This window comes from Mytilus trossulus, chromosome 1, assembly GCF_036588685.1.
Source record: "Mytilus trossulus isolate FHL-02 chromosome 1, PNRI_Mtr1.1.1.hap1, whole genome shotgun sequence".
In the NCBI taxonomy this organism is placed as follows: Eukaryota; Metazoa; Mollusca; class Bivalvia; order Mytilida; family Mytilidae; genus Mytilus; species Mytilus trossulus.
Window position 1 is genome coordinate 104,452,398 of NC_086373.1, and position 18,770 is coordinate 104,471,167.

General features: G+C 32.1%; 1 protein-coding gene across 1 annotated transcript; it reads right to left on the bottom strand.

The window, feature by feature from the left end:
- Positions 1 to 12,920: 12,920 nt before the first annotated feature.
- Positions 12,921 to 17,267, bottom strand: LOC134711558 (indolethylamine N-methyltransferase-like). The gene is made up of 3 exons (XM_063572215.1): positions 16,860 to 17,267; positions 16,375 to 16,582; positions 12,921 to 13,638 (listed from the first exon to the last, which is right to left on the bottom strand). The coding sequence occupies exons 1-3, from the start codon at positions 17,074 to 17,076 to the stop codon at positions 13,212 to 13,214; spliced, it is 852 nt and encodes a 283-aa protein (XP_063428285.1). The 5' UTR covers positions 17,077 to 17,267; the 3' UTR covers positions 12,921 to 13,211.
- Between the last annotated feature and the right edge of the window lie 1,503 nt (positions 17,268 to 18,770).

Below are 18,770 nucleotides of genomic sequence, written 5' to 3' on the forward strand. Positions count from 1 at the left end.
ACTTGAGAGATTTATCCGGCTGAACTAATTTTGAATAATGTAATACTAAGAATGAACACTCCCCTTTCCTGAATCTTGATATCCATATCTTTAACGGGAAGATTAATATCAAAATTCATAATAAAAGAGATGATTTTTTATTCCCTATTGTTAATTATCCATTTTTAAATGGTGATGTAACGTTCCTTTGTCACCATCTTATGGTATTTATATATTTCAACTTGTTCGATTCGCTCGTGAATAGGTAACAACGTATAATTTTAACATACGAAATCTCTGTATTACTACACACAAATCTCCAGGGTTTTCCATATCACAAACTAGTCAAAACATTTACTTCATTTAACATCGGTACATGGACATAAATCATCATGCAGATGCTTTTAAAGTCAGGTATTTCTCAACCAATTTTTTATCGTCATATTCTGCACAAAGCACAAACACCTCTTACAAAACTTTTAAACAGATTTATTAAAAAGGGATATAGTAACAATACTGTTGTCAGGTAATTAAAAAAGGCATATTTTGGGTTTGATATTGATTCACTCATAGGGTCTTTACATAGGAAATAAACATATTTAGTATAAACCACCAGTTGTTGGCATGATTAAGGTTATGTTCTTCTCATATATATATTATGTTGGTATGATACTCAACCACTAAAGAGAGGGATTGCGCTTGATTTTCATAAGATGAATAAACAATCGTTCAATCAGTTTAATTCAGGTCCGGAGCTGGCATGTCAGTAACTGCTAGTATCCCTTTGTTAATTTATGTATCATGGTAATTTTGCTTAGCTTCTTTTTTTACCAATTCCATCATCGAAATCGGACTTCTTTTAAACTGAATTTCAATGTGCGTTTTGCTGTTTGTTTGTTTTTCTACCTTGGCTGTATGTATAGAGGGAGAGTTGAAATCTCAATAAACATGTTTAACCCCGCCGTATTTTTTGCGCCTGTCCCAAGTCAGGAGCTTCTACCTTTTTTGAAGCGCTAGGGAATTTTTAATTTAAGTTTATATATATGTTTCGGAGTATAGTATGATGTCCATTATCACTGAACTCGTACACATTTTTGTTGAGGGGCAAGATGATGCAAGCCTCTGCGTGCGGGATTTTTGAGCTGTGTTCAAGAACACAAAAGTTCACGTATGTGGAAAATTATCAGGTTGGGTTTATCGGTTGTTCAAAATACACAAAATAATCTTTTGCATACAAATAGTGCATAATAATATGTAACGTTAAAATGAAGAACACTGTAAGAACAATGAATATTCTTATTATATTCCTATTTTCGTATTCCTATATTTATTATACTGAATATTCATACTGCATGGTGATTGTTCAGCAAACACCTCGAAATGGAAAATAATAGTCCGTCGGAAGGGGACGATAAATGGATGACCCGTGTTAAGAGAGAGCCATATCTCTTACACGTAAGATACACCCTTGTAGATTTCGTAGATTTAGAGTAGGGCTAATGCCGCTACAAGGCAGCACTCGCACACGCAAAGTGGAAAAGTTGCAAAATTGGTGTCCCAATTCACTATAAATAAATGTTTAAAACTTATATAAAATATATAAATGCAAAATAAATCCGTTATATAAGTATAGTTCATTTTTCGGCCAAAATGTGAAAATCCCGACCGAGAGTTTATATCCCAAAACCTGGAATGTGAATAAAATTGCATGTTCAAAATTTGTGTTATATATTTTCCAAGACAAATAAAATATATTTTCTTACATACAATTTATATTATGACCTTCATACCCATACCAGTTATGTAGAATAGCTTCAATGATGTTAAGGGAAATGTGAACATATTATTTAACTCAAATGCTGAACATATTTTATTGTTTTTACAGAAAATCATATTAACATTATTATAATAAGAAGGAAATTCGACACAGACTGCTTTAAAGAGAAATAAACGATCAGAAATTATCATTTATTCATGAGTTGTCCTTTAATCCCTTCCTTTGACGGTCTTGACACGTGCCTTATGTAGAAATATGTTTTAGGACAATTTACACTGAATAGAAATATTTATTTTCTGTCAATATAAAAGTTAAAAGTGCCAAGAGCGCACGACTGACAAATCTGCACCAAACTTTTTCAGACATCTGTTCAGATATTTATACCATGCTCATTTTTTGTACAAATTTACCATCCGGAAAAAAGAGTGATAATGAGAAATATTATTTGCCTCGCTTCAATTATAATAAGAGAAATTATGATTATGTTTTAAATTAATTGTTAATATATTATTGACCGTGTCATTACTAAAATTATTTAAATTGTTTACGAATGTAGCACCTCTAATTTTATAGAACTTAAAAAATGAAAATATGTAAAATAAACAGATAAATTCCAAGCGAATGTTAAATTCCTGAAGACATCATTGTAGTACTGGATTTGGAAATAAATAAAACATTTTAGAAAAAACTGTTAATTTCAAGATTCAAATAAATATTCTTTTTGTCATATACAGTGTATATTTATACAATATTCGTTTTAAGCAGGAAACTATGAAGCTTATGTGTACGAGCTTTAGCAATATAGAGAAAACTTGACAAGCTAGGCACGGCGAGCCTTTTTCAAGTTTCGTAGCAAGTACAAAAAAAAAGTAAAATCACAAAAATACTGAATTTCGAGGAAAATCAATTCGGAAAGTCCATAATCACATAGCAAATTCAAAAACAGAACGCATCAAAAACGAATGGACAAGTACATTTTATATTTTCTTACACTGTACGACTAATTTTTAATCCTGCTTTTTAACATTAAAGATTAAATTGTTGTTTTTTTACTCTTAAGCTTGCACGTTGAATTTAAAACATGCAGCTTTAATTCATCATATTCTACATAAGGGTATGCCTGTAGTCAGTTAGGATTTTAACAGTTGATTTCTATTCGTTAGAAAAAAGTAAAATCACAAAAACACTGAAACCAGAGGAAAACCAATTCGGAAAGTCCATAATCACATGGCAAAATCAAATAACAAAATGCATAAAAAACGAATGGACAAGAGCTGTCATATTCCTGACTTGGTACAGGCATTTTCAAATGTAGAAAATGGTGGATTTAACCTGGTTCTAAAGCGCTAACTCTCTCACTGATGATGTGCATGAGCTTTTGAATTTGTTATGTTATACAAGTACGTTCCGTTTTGAATTTCAATTGGAGTTTGGTATTTTTGTTATTTTACTTTTTGATATTAATAACATGACATAAACGCGTACTGCGACGACGATCTGACGTTTATAGTAAAACCAATCGCTCACAACAAAGAAAGATACCAATATACGTTTAACGTATACTATACGTTTATCGCTACGTGTTTTCTACCACCTTGTATGATTAGGGTACCGTAGGAAAGTGGATTGCAGGATAAAGTCTATTGAAGGGACTCTGATTGGGACATTTCTTTAATCTACTTTGAGGAGAATTTGCGTTAAAGTAATTCATAGAGACCTCCTAAAGAACATATCATGATAGATACTTTAAGTCATGGTGAAAGAAGTATGATGATGATAATTTATGAGTGCTTAATCTTTTAAAATATAAACATAACAAAAAAAAACTACTTTTTTCTCGGCCTTGATGTATAAATTTCTTTAGCAATATATATCTCAATTTATGGCAAACGAAAATAATTTTTTGGTAGTTTTATTTTCATTTATTAAGTTTGATTTGGTTTAACGTAATTTGTACGATGTCTTACGTTTACAGTTTGATGCTGAATTAACCGAACATAGAATATAGTTAATTGTCTAATTGCTACATCAGTCTGATATTAATAAGTATTGCAGCTTTCAGTGTTATTTAATGTAATATCAGTATTTAGTACAAGTATAATCTTAAATCAATTATCATTTTATCTAATTTTTGATACATAGTTTTATTCATTCAAATGTGACGTCATTTTTCGGTGTGCTGTGTTAGAAATTCAAATATGACGTCATTTTTTTTGTCCTTTTTTTACAATTTCAAATGTGACGTCACTTTTTGCGTTTAGGCCTTGACTTCCTTGGGTGTGTCTATTTTTGTGTTGGATTCTATCGGTTTATGTAATGTATCCGGTTGTTTTCTGTAATTAGTTAATACTTCAGTTTTATAATGCATGTCTTTTACATAGTCATTTTATTTTATAAAATTTACTGTTTGCAAAAGTATAAATTATTCTATATAATAAGGATCTTCTTATTCCTAGCTGTTTTTGGCACAACTTCTGCTGCTCAGTGGTGGTTAACTTTGAACTTGTTTTGGCTTTCGAACTTTTGCATCTGGGCGTCACTAGCAAGTCTTGTGTGGACGAAACGCACTTCTGGCGTTATTAGGTGTAATACCACCATTGATTTTCCCCTATTAGTCTTTGTTAAATTTGCACTTTTCAAAAAATTGTGCAGAATTTAATTTTGTTTCAAATAAAGAAATACTTGGCATGAGTAAAGTTTTATCCTGTCCAGTTTCACATAACCTTTCATTGCATATAAGAAAATAACCATCATTGGAAATTAGCCAATCAAATTTATCCCCTTATTCTATCTGTGTACAAGGTTTAGTCACCATGTAACCTCAAAATTACAAAATTTTCTATAGAAATCACAAATAAAAAATAATGGTGTTTTGAAATACCCAAGGAATATGTTTATGACACAGAAATAGTTTTACTGCAATAAAACGTAGGATTAATTACCTACAACGGACAAATTCAAGGGAATATTTTTTTAGACCTACTTTCGTATGCAACCGGATGTGACGTACCATGATTTGGTGGTATTATACCTTTGCGTTGAGGCCTTGACTTACTTGGGAGTGTCTATTTTTGTGTAATGTATCCGGTTGTTTTCTGTATTTAGTTAATACTTCAGTTTTATAATGCATGTCTTTTATATAGTCATTTTATTTTATAAAATTTACTGTTTGCAAACGTATAAATTATTCTATATAATAAGGATCTTCTTATCCCAAACAGTAAATCCTAGCCGTTTTTGGCACAACTTCTGGTCCTCAGTGGTGGCTAACTTTGAACTTGTTTTGGCTTTCTAACTTTTGCTTCTGGGCGTCACTAGCAAGTCTTGTGTGGACGAAACGCACTTGTGGCGTATTAAATTTTAAACCTGGTGCTTTTTGTTATTATTCGTGTGTTTCTTTGTCGTATATGTTCTCCTATTTATTTGTATTGTAGTCCTGTAATGTTGTGTTGTCATTTTAATGTTATATTTAACATGACCATTAAAGCGAGAGATTTTGCATTATAAATGTCCTGTACCAAGTCCGGAATATGGTCATTGTTATATTGTATTTCGTTTCTGTGTGTGTTACATTTTAACGTTATCCTTTTTTTTGGGTCGTTTGTTTCCTCTTTTATTTGAGTGTGATTTCACATTATTATAACGCGTGTCACGGTACTTTTCTATCCCAAATTCATGTATTTAGTTTTGATGTTATATTTTGTCATTCTCATCGGATTTTGTCTTATGCCTTGTTCGTTTCTGTGTGTGTTACATTTTAATGTTGTGTCGTCGTTCTCCCCTTATATTTAATGCGTTTCCCTCGGTTTTGGTTTGTGAACCAGATTTGTTTTTTTCCATCGATTTATGAGTTTTGAACATCGGTATACTACTGTTGCCTTTATTTACTCTAGTTGCAAATAATGCTATATTGGCATCAACTAAAAAATATATTACATTTTGTTTAATTCGCTCTGCTCCGGCTGCGAGCTACGCCTAAGTTTTTATTCAATTATTCTAAGATTTGTCCTACTTGTGTTAATCAAGAAACCCGAGATTGTGCATCGTTTTATCGACGACACACCGATCCACGTCTGATACAAACACGTTCAATTACACCCTTCCCTAAAATTCAATAATAATAATTTAGTTGTTTATATCCGTTTCATAGAAATACACTTTGATTCTTACAGAAGAACTCATTTCTTTTACCCCTCTCGGAAAAATCGAAAGCACTCTCTTTTATGCAATCGTAATTAAATAGTTATCATTTATTAACTCAAGCTGCAGAATTTGACAATAATAGACAATAATAGAGTATAAACGAAATGATTTAATGGATGACAGAAAAGTTTTAATTAAAAGTTTTTAAGGAATAATTTTAAAACTAAAACAAATAGACTTTGAGAGGAGGTTTTTTTAAACGACTTATGTTAGACAAAAGAACAAATGAATTCATGAAATAAATATGAGCAATTCCAAGAAAGATATATTTGGAACAGAATATCAAACATTAAAAATATTTACAACTGCATGCAGGATTTTGTTATAAAATCAGGTTAAATCTACCACTTTCTGCATAGAAAAATGACTGTACCAATTCAAAAATATGACAGTTGTTATCCATTCGTTTGATATCCTTGAGCTTATAAATTTGAATTTTACTCGGAGTTTGATATTTTTGTTATTTACTTTTTACAACCTCCAATATTCTTACAAAACAAACAACACCCACTCGGACATGTATAAATAAACTCATTTTAGATACCAGGATTAAAATTTTATATTGACGCCAGACGCGCGTTTCGTCTACAAAAGACTCACCAGTGACGCTCGAATAAAAAAATGTTAAAAAGGCCAAATAATGTACGAAGTTGAAGAGCATTGAGGATCCAAAATTCCTAAAAGTTTTGCCAAATACCGCTAAGGTAATCTATTCCTGAGGTAGAAAAGCGTTAGTATTTAAAAAATTCAAGGTATTTTGAACATATCAATGATAACTCAAGTCAACACAGAAGTGCTGACTACTGGGGTGGTGATATCCTCGGGAAAATAAATCTCCACCAGCAGTTGCATCGACCCAATGGTTGTAAATAAACTCATCTTAGATACCAGGATTAAAATTTACATTTACGCCAGATGACCGTTTCGTCTACAAAAGACTCATCAGTAAAGCTCAGATAAAAAATGGTAAAAAATGCCAAATATTGTACGAAGTTGAAGAGCATTTAGAACCCAAAATTCCCAAAAGTTTTGCAAAATACAGCTAAGATAATCTGTTTCTGAGGTAGAAAAGCCTTAGCATTTCAAAGAGTTTTGTTAACAGTTAATATTTATAATTATTAAAATATGCTTAAATTGTTTTCATCCTTATCATTTCGTCAGGTTTGGTAGTTGGTCCATAAGAAATCATAACTAATCACTTTATGGCACGTATAACTTTTGTTTACATAATTATATACAAAAAAAGAGGAATAACTCTATATATCCTAGATACATAAATGTAAACTGGTTAAATCTTTGTAGTTACCCTTTAGCACAGACATATAGCAAATCCTATAGGCGCTGAAAAAAATGGGATTTTAACTGCATAAAACAAAACCTTTTTTAATATTGCAGAAGACGATGACGGTTCGTTTTATTTATAGTTTTAAACTGTGAAACTAATATGTATCTAATGAACAACACCATCATAATATTAAGTGATGTCAATTTTAATTTAAAAACAAGAATTACTGAGCAGCTTATACATATCGAATCTTTGATGAATAAAACCTGATTTAATAGCTAGGTAAACCTCTCACTGGTATGACAGTTACATTTAATTTCATTATATTGACAACAATGTTTGAGCAAAACAAACAGACATTAAAGGTAAAAATGTCAAAAATAACAACATTCAAGATTGTAGTATATTCTTAATCACGATAAAAACAAATAACTGTTTCAATAATGAAACAAAAATGGAATAGAGACAAAGTACAGAAGCAAAAATGAAAGACAAGAATTCAAAATTGACCATAGGACAATTACACAATGTCTGGATGTATATACCGAACCACGTTTGAAGTATATAACCATAAATGGACTAAACAGTATAATTCAAAGATATACAATGACAAACAAAGGGATCTTTTTAACACTAAATTAAGATGAAAACAATATCAGTACCTAGAATGTATACTTATAATACTTAAAATTATATCTTAAAAAAGATATAATTTATTCTTTTTACACTTGTTTCCGGTAAGAACTTTCTTAATTAGTAAAAACCGTATGTATTCAACAGAAGTCATTAAATCATTCTATTATCATGGACCCATTTCCCATGTTGTAACAGGAGATCTTAACATCGTTCAAGACCGAGAGTTAAACTCATTCCTCAGTAAAGGACCTAAATATCGTCCCCCGTCAATTATTAATTGGAATGAGTGTCGTAATATCATCCACGACTCACTCCATACTTACTGTATGAAATGGATAAAACGGGAAAAAGCTGACAAAAATCTTTGGACTCTTTTTTTAATTCAGTAATGAAGATAGTTGATATACGTATTCAACATTTTAAAGAACATTTTACTATTAACAATAACCACAATAAATCTATTTCTCGTATCAAACATAAACTAAAAGAACTAGCAAAGGAATTTGTGTTTGTCCCGGCCGATAAAGCTGCTAATAATATTATTATTGTTAGACGTAAATTTTACATTGAGGTTCTGAAAAAGGAAATCACCAATTCACCAACATTCCAACTGACTCCATTTTCAGAAAACGAAATCTGTAACAAACATAAACTTTTAGCCACCGCTTTACAAGCAGAGCCAAATACAATGAAAGTCCCAACTATGTATTGGCTTCCGAAGCTACACAAAACCCCTTACAAATATAGATTTATTTCGTCTTCAAGCCATTGTTCAACTACTTAATTGTCTATTCTTCTTACCAGCACACTTGGTACAATTAAAAACCTTATAATAAATTGTTCAAATAAGGCTTTCGAAAATAGTGGAATAAATTACTTTTGGAGTGTCAAGAACTCGTTGGAAGTACTTGATAAATTGCATGCTTATATTGGTGATTTTGAATCTGTTCAAAGTTTTGATTTTTCTACCCTGTATACCACATTGCCTCACATTCTTATTAAGAAAAAATTCACACACCTCATTAAATGGGCATTCAAAAAGTCAGAATGTGAATATATATGTTCATACTCTTTTAGGTCATTTTTTAGTAGCAATAAACAAAAAAACTATGTTAATTGGACATGCTTTGATACTATATATGCCCTTGAATTTTTACTAGATAACATTTTTGTTCGCTTTGGGAATTCCGTATATCGTCAGATTATCGGAATTCCAATGGGGACTAACTGTGCACCACTTATTGCGGACCTCTTTTTGTATTGTTATGAGTTACAATTTATGACACAAATAAGCAAAGACCCATCAAAATAACATCTGATAAACAAATTTAATAATACTTTTAGATATTTGGATGATATTTTGGCTCTCAATAATGACGACTTCAGTATTTATATTAATGAAATTTATCCTGCTGAACTTACTTTAAATAAAGCTAATACTAACAATGACCACTGCCCTTTCCTCGATCTTGATATCTATATCATTAACGGAAAGCTGAATACTAAAATTTATGATAAAAGGGATGATTTTTCATTTCCTATCGTTAATTACCCGTTTTTAGATGGTGACGTTCCCTTGTCACCATCTTACGGTGTTTATATATCTCAACTTGTACGATTCGCTCGTGTATGTAACAATGTTTTAGATTTTAACGAGAGAAATTTATGTATTACTGAAAAATTATTACACCAGGGTTTCCGATATCACAAACTAGTCAAAACATTTACTAAATTTTATCATCGGTATAAAGACATCATTCGTAAATATAGCTCAACATGCAGACTTCTTATACGTTCAGGTATTTCACATCCAATTTTTTATGGAAATATTCTTTATTAAGCACAAAGGTGTCAGTATTCACCTCAGAAACTTACAAAACCTTTGAATAGACTTATTAAGAAGGGGTATAATTACGATACTGTTGTCAAGTCATTAAAGATTGCATATGTTGGCGTTAATATTGAGTCACTGATAAGGTCTTTGCGTCGGAACTAAACACATTTATTCTAAAAACAGTTGTTGGCATGACACGGGTTATTTTCTTCTCATATATGTTATGATGGTATGATACTAAACCCCTAACGGGAAGGATTGTGCCTGATGTTCATATGATGAAATCATAATCTTTCAGTCAGTTTAATTGAAGTCTGGAGCTGGCATGTCAGTTAACTGCTAGTAGTCTGTTGTTATTTATGTATTATTGTCATTTTGTTTATTTTCTTTGGTTACATCTTCTGACATCAGACTCGGACTTCTCTCGAACTGAATTTTAATGTGCGTATTGTTATGTGTTTACTTTTCTACATCGGTTAGAGGTATAGGGGGAGGGTTGAGATCTCACAAACATGTTTAACCCCGCCGCATTTTTGCGCCTGTCCCAAGTCAGGAGCCTCTGACCTTTGTTAGTCTTGTATTATTTTTATTTTAGTTTCTTGTGTACAATTTGGAAATAAGTATGGCGTTCATTATCACTGAACTAGTATATATTTGTTTAGGGGCCAGCTGAAGGACGCCTCCGGGTGCGGGAATTTCTCGCTACATTGAAGACCTGTTGGTGACCTTCTGCTGTTGTTTTTTTTATTTGGTCGGGTTGTTGTCTCTTTGACACATTCCCCATTTCCATTCTCAATTTTATTTAATGCATATAAAAGCAAAGCCAGTGAAGCAAATAATGTTGTAATTTACAAATGTGTATGGTACATGTACTGAAATGTTAAACAACAAAAAAACGAACTCCAAAGAACATTCGAAACGGAAAGTCCTTTATCAAATGGCAAAATAAAAAAGAAAATGGTGGATTAAACCTGGTTCAATCTTTATCACTATAAAAACAAACAACAATGTCAACAAAGTAAAACAAAATGGAAATAAGATACTCTATAGATAAGGCACAAAAGCAAAAATAAATGTTAAAAATACAAAAAAGTTGCCATAGCATTATAACACATTGATGGGGTGTATAAATAAGAAAAAAGATATTACCTAAAATGGGTTAAACAGTAAATGTTCATATTATGCAAAGACAAATACAAAATACTATAACAAGTAATAAATTATCACGTCAGAACCTATAATCCATACTTTAAGACCATCATGTTTTATTTGTCATGTTCAACAAGATCTTGTTATCTTCCGATGAACGGTTATCAACTGATTCTACAACGTTCATACTGTTTAAAATAGAACGATGACAAACTAGACGGATAATGCTCCAAATCCACCATAAGACTGATGCATTCGATGTTATAAAACAAATACTAGTACTTTTAGTTCTACAATATTCTTTTTGTGTTTTATTTTGGCAGTGCAGAATTTTTCCAAGAGTAATAAATATGGAAAACTAGGTTTTAATTAATAGTTAAATAAACAAAGATAAGTTTGATGTTTGGTAAAATTAATGATACCTCCTGATCTTCTCATTGTAAAATATATATATAAAAAAAGAGTGTTCATATGCCAGGGGCGGATCCAGTCATTTTAAAAAGGGGGGTTCCATTTACATGTCCCCATTCAAATGCATTGATCGTCCAAAAAGAGGGGGTTCCAACCCCAGGAACCCCCTCCCTCTGGATCCGCGCCTGTATGCAAACACTGCAAGGTAAAGGTAAGGGTAAGACTGTATGCCGGACTTTGGTTTTGTAATGAAGGATTTGCAAACTGCTAAAAGAACGAGACCAAGAGTTTTGAACATCTTGTCAGACTGATTGGAATGTCATATGTCGTATCAAATATTAAAGCAGGGAATATGACAAAATTGGTGGGCATTTTGGGAAATATTGTGTGTGACAAGAGAGACAACTCCATTTTTAATTTAGGAAAAGCAGTCTTGTTATTCAGAATATTTGTTAGCAGTAAATAATCTGTCGGAAAAAAATCTATGCGCTTATTTATATTACTTATTTTTGTGTGTTAGTCCATTATTTAAAACATTCATGACTGCACAAAATGTATACTTATCTTTTTACTGAATCATAGTATGTGATAATTATAAAAAGGAAGATATGGTATGATTGTCAATAAGACAACTCTCCAAAAGAGACCAAATGACATATAAATTTTAAACAACTATAGGTCACCGTACGGCCTTCAACCATGAACAAAGCCCATACCACATAGTCAGCTATTAAAGGCCTCGAAACGACAATGAAAAACAACTCAAACGAGAAAACTTACGTCCTATTTTATGAACAAAAAAATTACGAAAAACAAATATGTAACGCATAAACAAACGACAACCACTGAATTACAGATAATGTTTTTTTGAATTTTTGAAATTGCATTGTGTTGTTTGTATTATCTTTCATTTTTGCTTGTGTGATTTGTCCATGTGACTTTTTGTGTTTCTTTGATACATGGCTCTGTACTTTAAACATCCCGCCGTTGTGTTATTGTTCCATTATGATTTTTGCTTAATTTGAAATTGAACGACAACTTATTTTATATCTCTACCTGTGTGACGTTTACATTTTGACGTCAAACACGCGATTCTACGCCAGAGTTAATGTTAATCTATAAATCATTCGGTCCCAGTACTTTAAATCCCTCAATCCTTCATGGGATGATTAAACATAGTACATAGATATAATACAAAAATAATTAAGCAATGATTGAGGTTGTTAAATGTGATATATGCTTTTTGTTTTGCTTCTTTGTTAAATATATTTTTTTGCTTTTGTTGTGATTAAGATATTGACACGGTGTTGACTTGCTGTACCCCTATTTTGACATTTTGACATATCAGGTCTGTTTATTTTGTTCACGCATCGTTGTTAATATAATGGAATTTGATTCGACTGTCATACAAGTGAGAGGTTTAGCGCTAGGTTTTACATAAGAAAACGTCTGTACCAAGTCAGACATATGACAGTTGTCGTCCATTCGTTTGGTGTGTTTGTGCTTTTGATTTTGCCATTGGATTAGGGACTTTCCGTTTTAAATTTTCCTTGGAATTCAGTATTTTTGTGACTTTTTTTTCAACACTCAAATATAAGTAATTACGATGTTAACACATGTTTAATGGCAACAAAATAAAAACAATTTATACAAAGATAACATGAGGATTATAATCCTGATACCTTCAATAACTATTGATAATAGAACTCAAATATGTGCAAGGGAAATGAAGTGTTTTCTTATTTTGTTTAAATTTTAAGGTTTAATTTGTACAATAGAAATCCTTTTCACAATTATGAGCTTGATGTTTAAGAATGATATAGTATATTATAAGACGGACAACATATATCTTACTAAAGAACTGGCCTATATTAGAAGCAGTGGTATGCACAATAAGAAGCAGGTGTCTTTGAAAAATTCACCAGCAAGATTCATATCTAGGTGCTTTTTTTCTCAGCAAGTATAATGACAGAACCGTTGAATGGTGCTGCATCCATATCCAATGAACTATCATCATCAAAGATTTCAATAATTTTTAAATCATTCGTTTTGACGGTGTTTACAACATCATCCTTTGTCAAGGACACGCATTGAAACCTTTCACTTCCAACGGTATAATGGGTACAGTTCAGGATTCCGATCAGAATCAGTTTCCCTCCTGGTTTCAATAAAGATACTACATTTTTCGTGGCAATATGATATGAATCTTTATCTGGACAGGCGGATTCAAGACAAGCACTTGTACAGATGACATCAACTGGCTCTAACTTGATTGGATCTAGAGGGTTTGGTAAATGTACATCGCATGAAAGTACTCTCTTAATCTTCGGTCTTAAAGCAGCCTCTAGTTGTTGCCAGTTGTCTCTAAAATATAAAAGTAGACATCTTTTACAGTATAGAACTTTAAATTTATTATTAGTCGCTGTGTGATTTGTTTAACACTTATTTCACGTTTAAAATCGATCCTTTATTCTCTAAAATTGCCAAGATAAACTTAACTTTAAGCGGTTTTTTGTTGAATGTTTATTATAGATTTTTTGTGCTTGTGAACCAAAAGATATAAGTATAATCCAATGAAAGAAGATTATCTCATACATTACGACTGCACACGAAAGATAGGTGAAAGATACCAGCAGAAAAAAAACATAGCTCATAAAACACAACATAGAAAACTATAGACTCAGCAACACGAACGGATCAAAAACTTTGGGTGATCTTAGGTGCTTGGAAAGGTAAGCCGAAACTGCTCCAAATGTGACACGCATTGTGTTGCTTATGTTAGTACAATTTTGGTAATCAGTCTTATTCGGTTGGTCACATTAGTGAAACAGGGACGGGAATGTAGTTAGGACATTAGGAACATATTCGCTATCATATGTGAAACGGATATTCCAACCAAGTCATGATGGTGTCCGTAAAATTTCGAAAGGATGATTTCAACCACACAATTTGGAACTTCCCTTGTGAGCAGCAACCTTCTATCATGGAAATCAGGAAATACAAGCCCGGGAATATCGTATCAATTCCGTATGCTTGCACTGTTTGAATGTTGCTACATAGAAAAGGAAAATTCAAAATTAGAAAGTTAAATCATTTCTTACGTCGTAAAGTTTTGTTTTCAACCTACCCTCATTGATGTAAGTCAAGATATAACTGTATCTATTGAATCCTTTATCTCAAGTTCGATTTGATAGACAAGTTCAACATAGTCACTTAATTTTGAATTATTTAGGGAGATAGGGAAAGAAAATCATGTATATAGCGGAATTTAAAGTTAAAGTATTTTGCTAGCTTCTTTTGTTTGTTCCTAAAAAGTCCAGTATGAAACCAACCTCATAAAACAAGAGAACAAGTCGGCAAGAAGAGGGGCACATTTGGTTCCAATGGTTTTACGATTGTTTGATGAAAAACACGACCGCCAAACGTGCATAGTGTTGAAGATATATTTGAATGCCTCCTTGTTATTCTTATCTCTTCTTTGAAACTAGTATGTATATCTAATATGAAAATATGGAGATGTGGAATGATAACCATACTATTTATTTAAATAAAAATACAAAGAGGACCGATCTGAAAAAATAAGAAAAACATGTTTTTTAAAACAAAAATATCAGCACAAAATTATTGGTTAAGAATCTGTAAGTACTCTGAGAAAATCATTACCTTGTCTTATGAAAATGTATAGTTATCGCATGATTGAAAACTATAAGCGCTAATTACTGGATAGCAAATCGTAAATCGATTTGTATTAAACTATTTTTGAAAAGATCAATGTTAGTACTGATAATCTTCAAAGATCTTTATAATTGTTAAATTGATCAACCACTGTTAGGAACTCGTTATATAGGTTTACATGCATAGTAAATGAATCTAATTTAACGAACTCTTTTAACAACATCATATTAAAAATAGGATATGGTATTGCGTTTGTTATAATAAAATTTATAAGGACACCGCAAAGCTCCAAAACCAAATAATGTATCTATGGGAGACAATAAAAAATATTTTCAGTTATTTTTTGTAAAAGATTGTCTGACCTTATAGTTTACCAGTCACAGTGACTATTGGTATCGTATATGTTTAAACAAGTATAATTTGTTCATTGAACAGTAAATAATACTATTTTTAACACCCCGAAAAGAAACGAAAGAACATCATCGTCTCAAAAGGAAAAAATAATCACTGGGATAAAACAATATTTCACTTTTTAGGTTACTTAAAGTAAAGAGTTACTAAGAGAGCGGCGAAAGCAACAAGAGGGACACCAAACCCGCAAACTGAAAACAAACCGACAACACCAAGGCTAAAAGAGGAAAAGACAAACAGACAAATAATAGTACACAAGACACAACATAGAAAACACGAGCCCCACATAAAAACTAGTGATGATCTCAGATGCTCCGAAATGGTAAGGAGATCCTGCTCCACATGTGGCACCAGTTGTGTTGCTCGTGTTATAACACACCCGGTAAATAGTCTAACCGGGTAATTCAGGGGCAGCAACCTAACAACAGGTAATCCAATTCATCTTAAAATTTCAGAGCAGATATATCTTGACCTGATAAACAATTAAACCTATATCAGATTTTCTGTAAATGCTTTGGTTTCTGATTTATAAGCCAAAATTTACATTTTACCCCTATGTTCGATGTTAAGCAATGGCAGCCATCTTGGTTGGTTGGCCGGGTTACCGGACATATTTTGTAAACTAGATACCCAAATGATGATTGTGGCCAAGTTTGGTTAAATTTTGCCCAGTAATTTCAGAAGATGTTTTAAACGTTAACGACGACGGACGACGACGACGGACGCCAAGTGATGAGAAAAGCTCATTTGGCTCTTTGGGCCAAGTGAGCTAAAAAGTAACTTTCCAGATTATTTAATTGACATTATCCTTGAAAAGAACATACACAGCACTGTGTACTATGAAATAATAACTGACTTTAATTGTCCTGTAAATGTCTATTTCGATTCAATTGTGTTTTACGCTTTTTCCCTATTTGCGTGGACCGAATTTTGTTCCTAAAAAAATGACACCGAAGTAACTAAAAAATTCTTAGAAAAAAGGTTTCAAATATATTATTCTAAGTAACAACTTACTCATTTCCGTCTAGTTTGCTGTAGTACTTGAAATAGATATCCCAATTGTGAGCACCAGAATCTTTTTTCAACCATTTTTCTTGCATATCTCTATTAGAAGGGGAATAGTCTGTCATAATTATTTCATCAAACCATTTTGCTGCTGGTATAACTGTGTGTATACACGGTCCAGATCCAATTTCTAGAAGACATTTTCCTTTTATAGTCCCTGAAAAATCATAGTATACATGCAATTCAGAGTTTTGCTTAATTTTATCAATGAAAGATTAAACGACGAAAACACATGTAATTCTTAGTTTTTACTTTCAGTATGTTAGTGTATATTTGGTTCGACAGGTAATTTTTTGTATCAATACAATCATTTACCTTGATTCTATAAATAAACATACCTTACTTTAACCTATAATGGTTTAATTTTTAAATTGTTATTTGGATGGAGAGTTGTCTCATTGGCATTTACACCACATCTTCCTATATCTACTTACCTTTTGAAAATATGTTGTGAAGTGTTTTAAGTCTAAACTCTGTGAACGTGAATCCCTCGACTTCAATTTGGTTGAACAGTGTATCTGCATAAACCTTTCCATCAAAAATCTTCTTGTAATCTTCACCAGCACGAAGTAGAGGAGTTGTGGCCATATCTGTGAGCTGCTTGTGATTGAAGTACCTACGATTTAACTTGATTATGTTAACAAATAACATTCAATAATCAATACTGTGATGCGGTAATGTTTAAATTTTAAAAGCTCAATCAATATCAAGTAAGGCACAATATAGTTCGGGAAAAATATAGAAACAGGGTAAATGATAAAGACTTTTTTATTTTCTAAATTTTGAATCTTTTACTGGTACAACAAAATAACAGTAATACAACATGCATGCATCGGGTTGATCAAGGTAAATAAAACACCCGTAATGAGTCTCACTCGGGGATGTCACAAAATAGAAAACCATGACGGGATTGTGGTTCCGACAATTGGAACATATCCATGGTTATCTGTGGCACATATTTGCAATACATTTGAAATTCGAAGATGTATAAGTACCGAAACTATTGAAGAGCTATATGTAAAAAAATACCTAAAATAAATAGTAACCTTTGCTTCAATAGCATACGTGTGAGCAGCAACCTTTTTTTTTTTTTTTGAAAGAAATGATAATAGGAATGGAAGCTCTGGATTATCTTATCATTATGCAGAAGGTCTTTGAATTATGGTACAAAGAAATGGAAAGTTAACTATTGGTGAACTGAAATCATCTCATTTGTCGTAAAGTATAAAAAAAAAAGAAGATGTGGTATGATTGCCAATGAGAAAACTATCCACAAAATACCAAAATGTCACAAACATTTATAACTATAGGTCACCGTACGACCTTCAACAATGAGCAAAGCCCATACCGCATAGTCAGCTATAAAAGGCCCTGATAAGACAATGTAAAACAATTCAAACGAGAAAACAAACGGCCTTATTTATGTAAAAAAATGAACAAAAAACAAATATGTAACACATAAAAAAACCGACAACCACTGAATTACAGGCTCCTGACTTGGGACAGGCAAATACATCAATAATGTGGCGGGGTTAAACATGTTAGCGGGATTCCAACCCTCTCCCTAACCTGGGACAGTGGTATTACAGTACAACATAAGAAACAAAGTATAACAATCAGTTGAAAAAGGCTTTACTCATCAGATAGACAAAAAATTAAAGTGGACGTGGCCGGGTACTTATACATCCCGACACAAAAAGACACAATGAACAGATCTGAGAGTACTCGCAGTTATCTGACAGCTAGTTCAAAGCCACTAACAACTAATAAAAAAAACATGTCGACGCTCATTATCAATTTCTTAGATATAAGTCACGATATGCGACAGACTTAACTTCACTGCCTTTGTTTCGATAAATATCCCGTATCAACTTCACAAATAATACACGATGTTTTTCAAACAATGATTCGGGGTACTAACGTTGTAAATTATCCTCAAAATATGTTTAAGCATTCTTTTATTTGTCTTTATGAATATTATCTTTTACTGTTTAGTTTGTGTTTTACTTAAACATCCCGTCAGTTTGATTGTGTTATGGTAAATAATTGTGTTCTTGTCTTTCATTGCTTCTCTAAATGCATTTGTGTGTTTCTTTGTTACATATGACGTGGCTCTGTACTTATGCACCCTGTCATCGTGTTAATGAGCTATGATAAAAAAAAATGTATTATTGTCATTCAATTTTGCTAATGTGCTTTGTCTTTTTGACGTTTTGTGTTTTTTTTTATCTATATTTGTTTGGTTTTATCGGGATCAATATTATAAAACAAAATATTGAAACCCTAGTATTCACATTTTAATTATTATGTCTGTACGTTTTGTTCACATATCGTTTCCATAAATG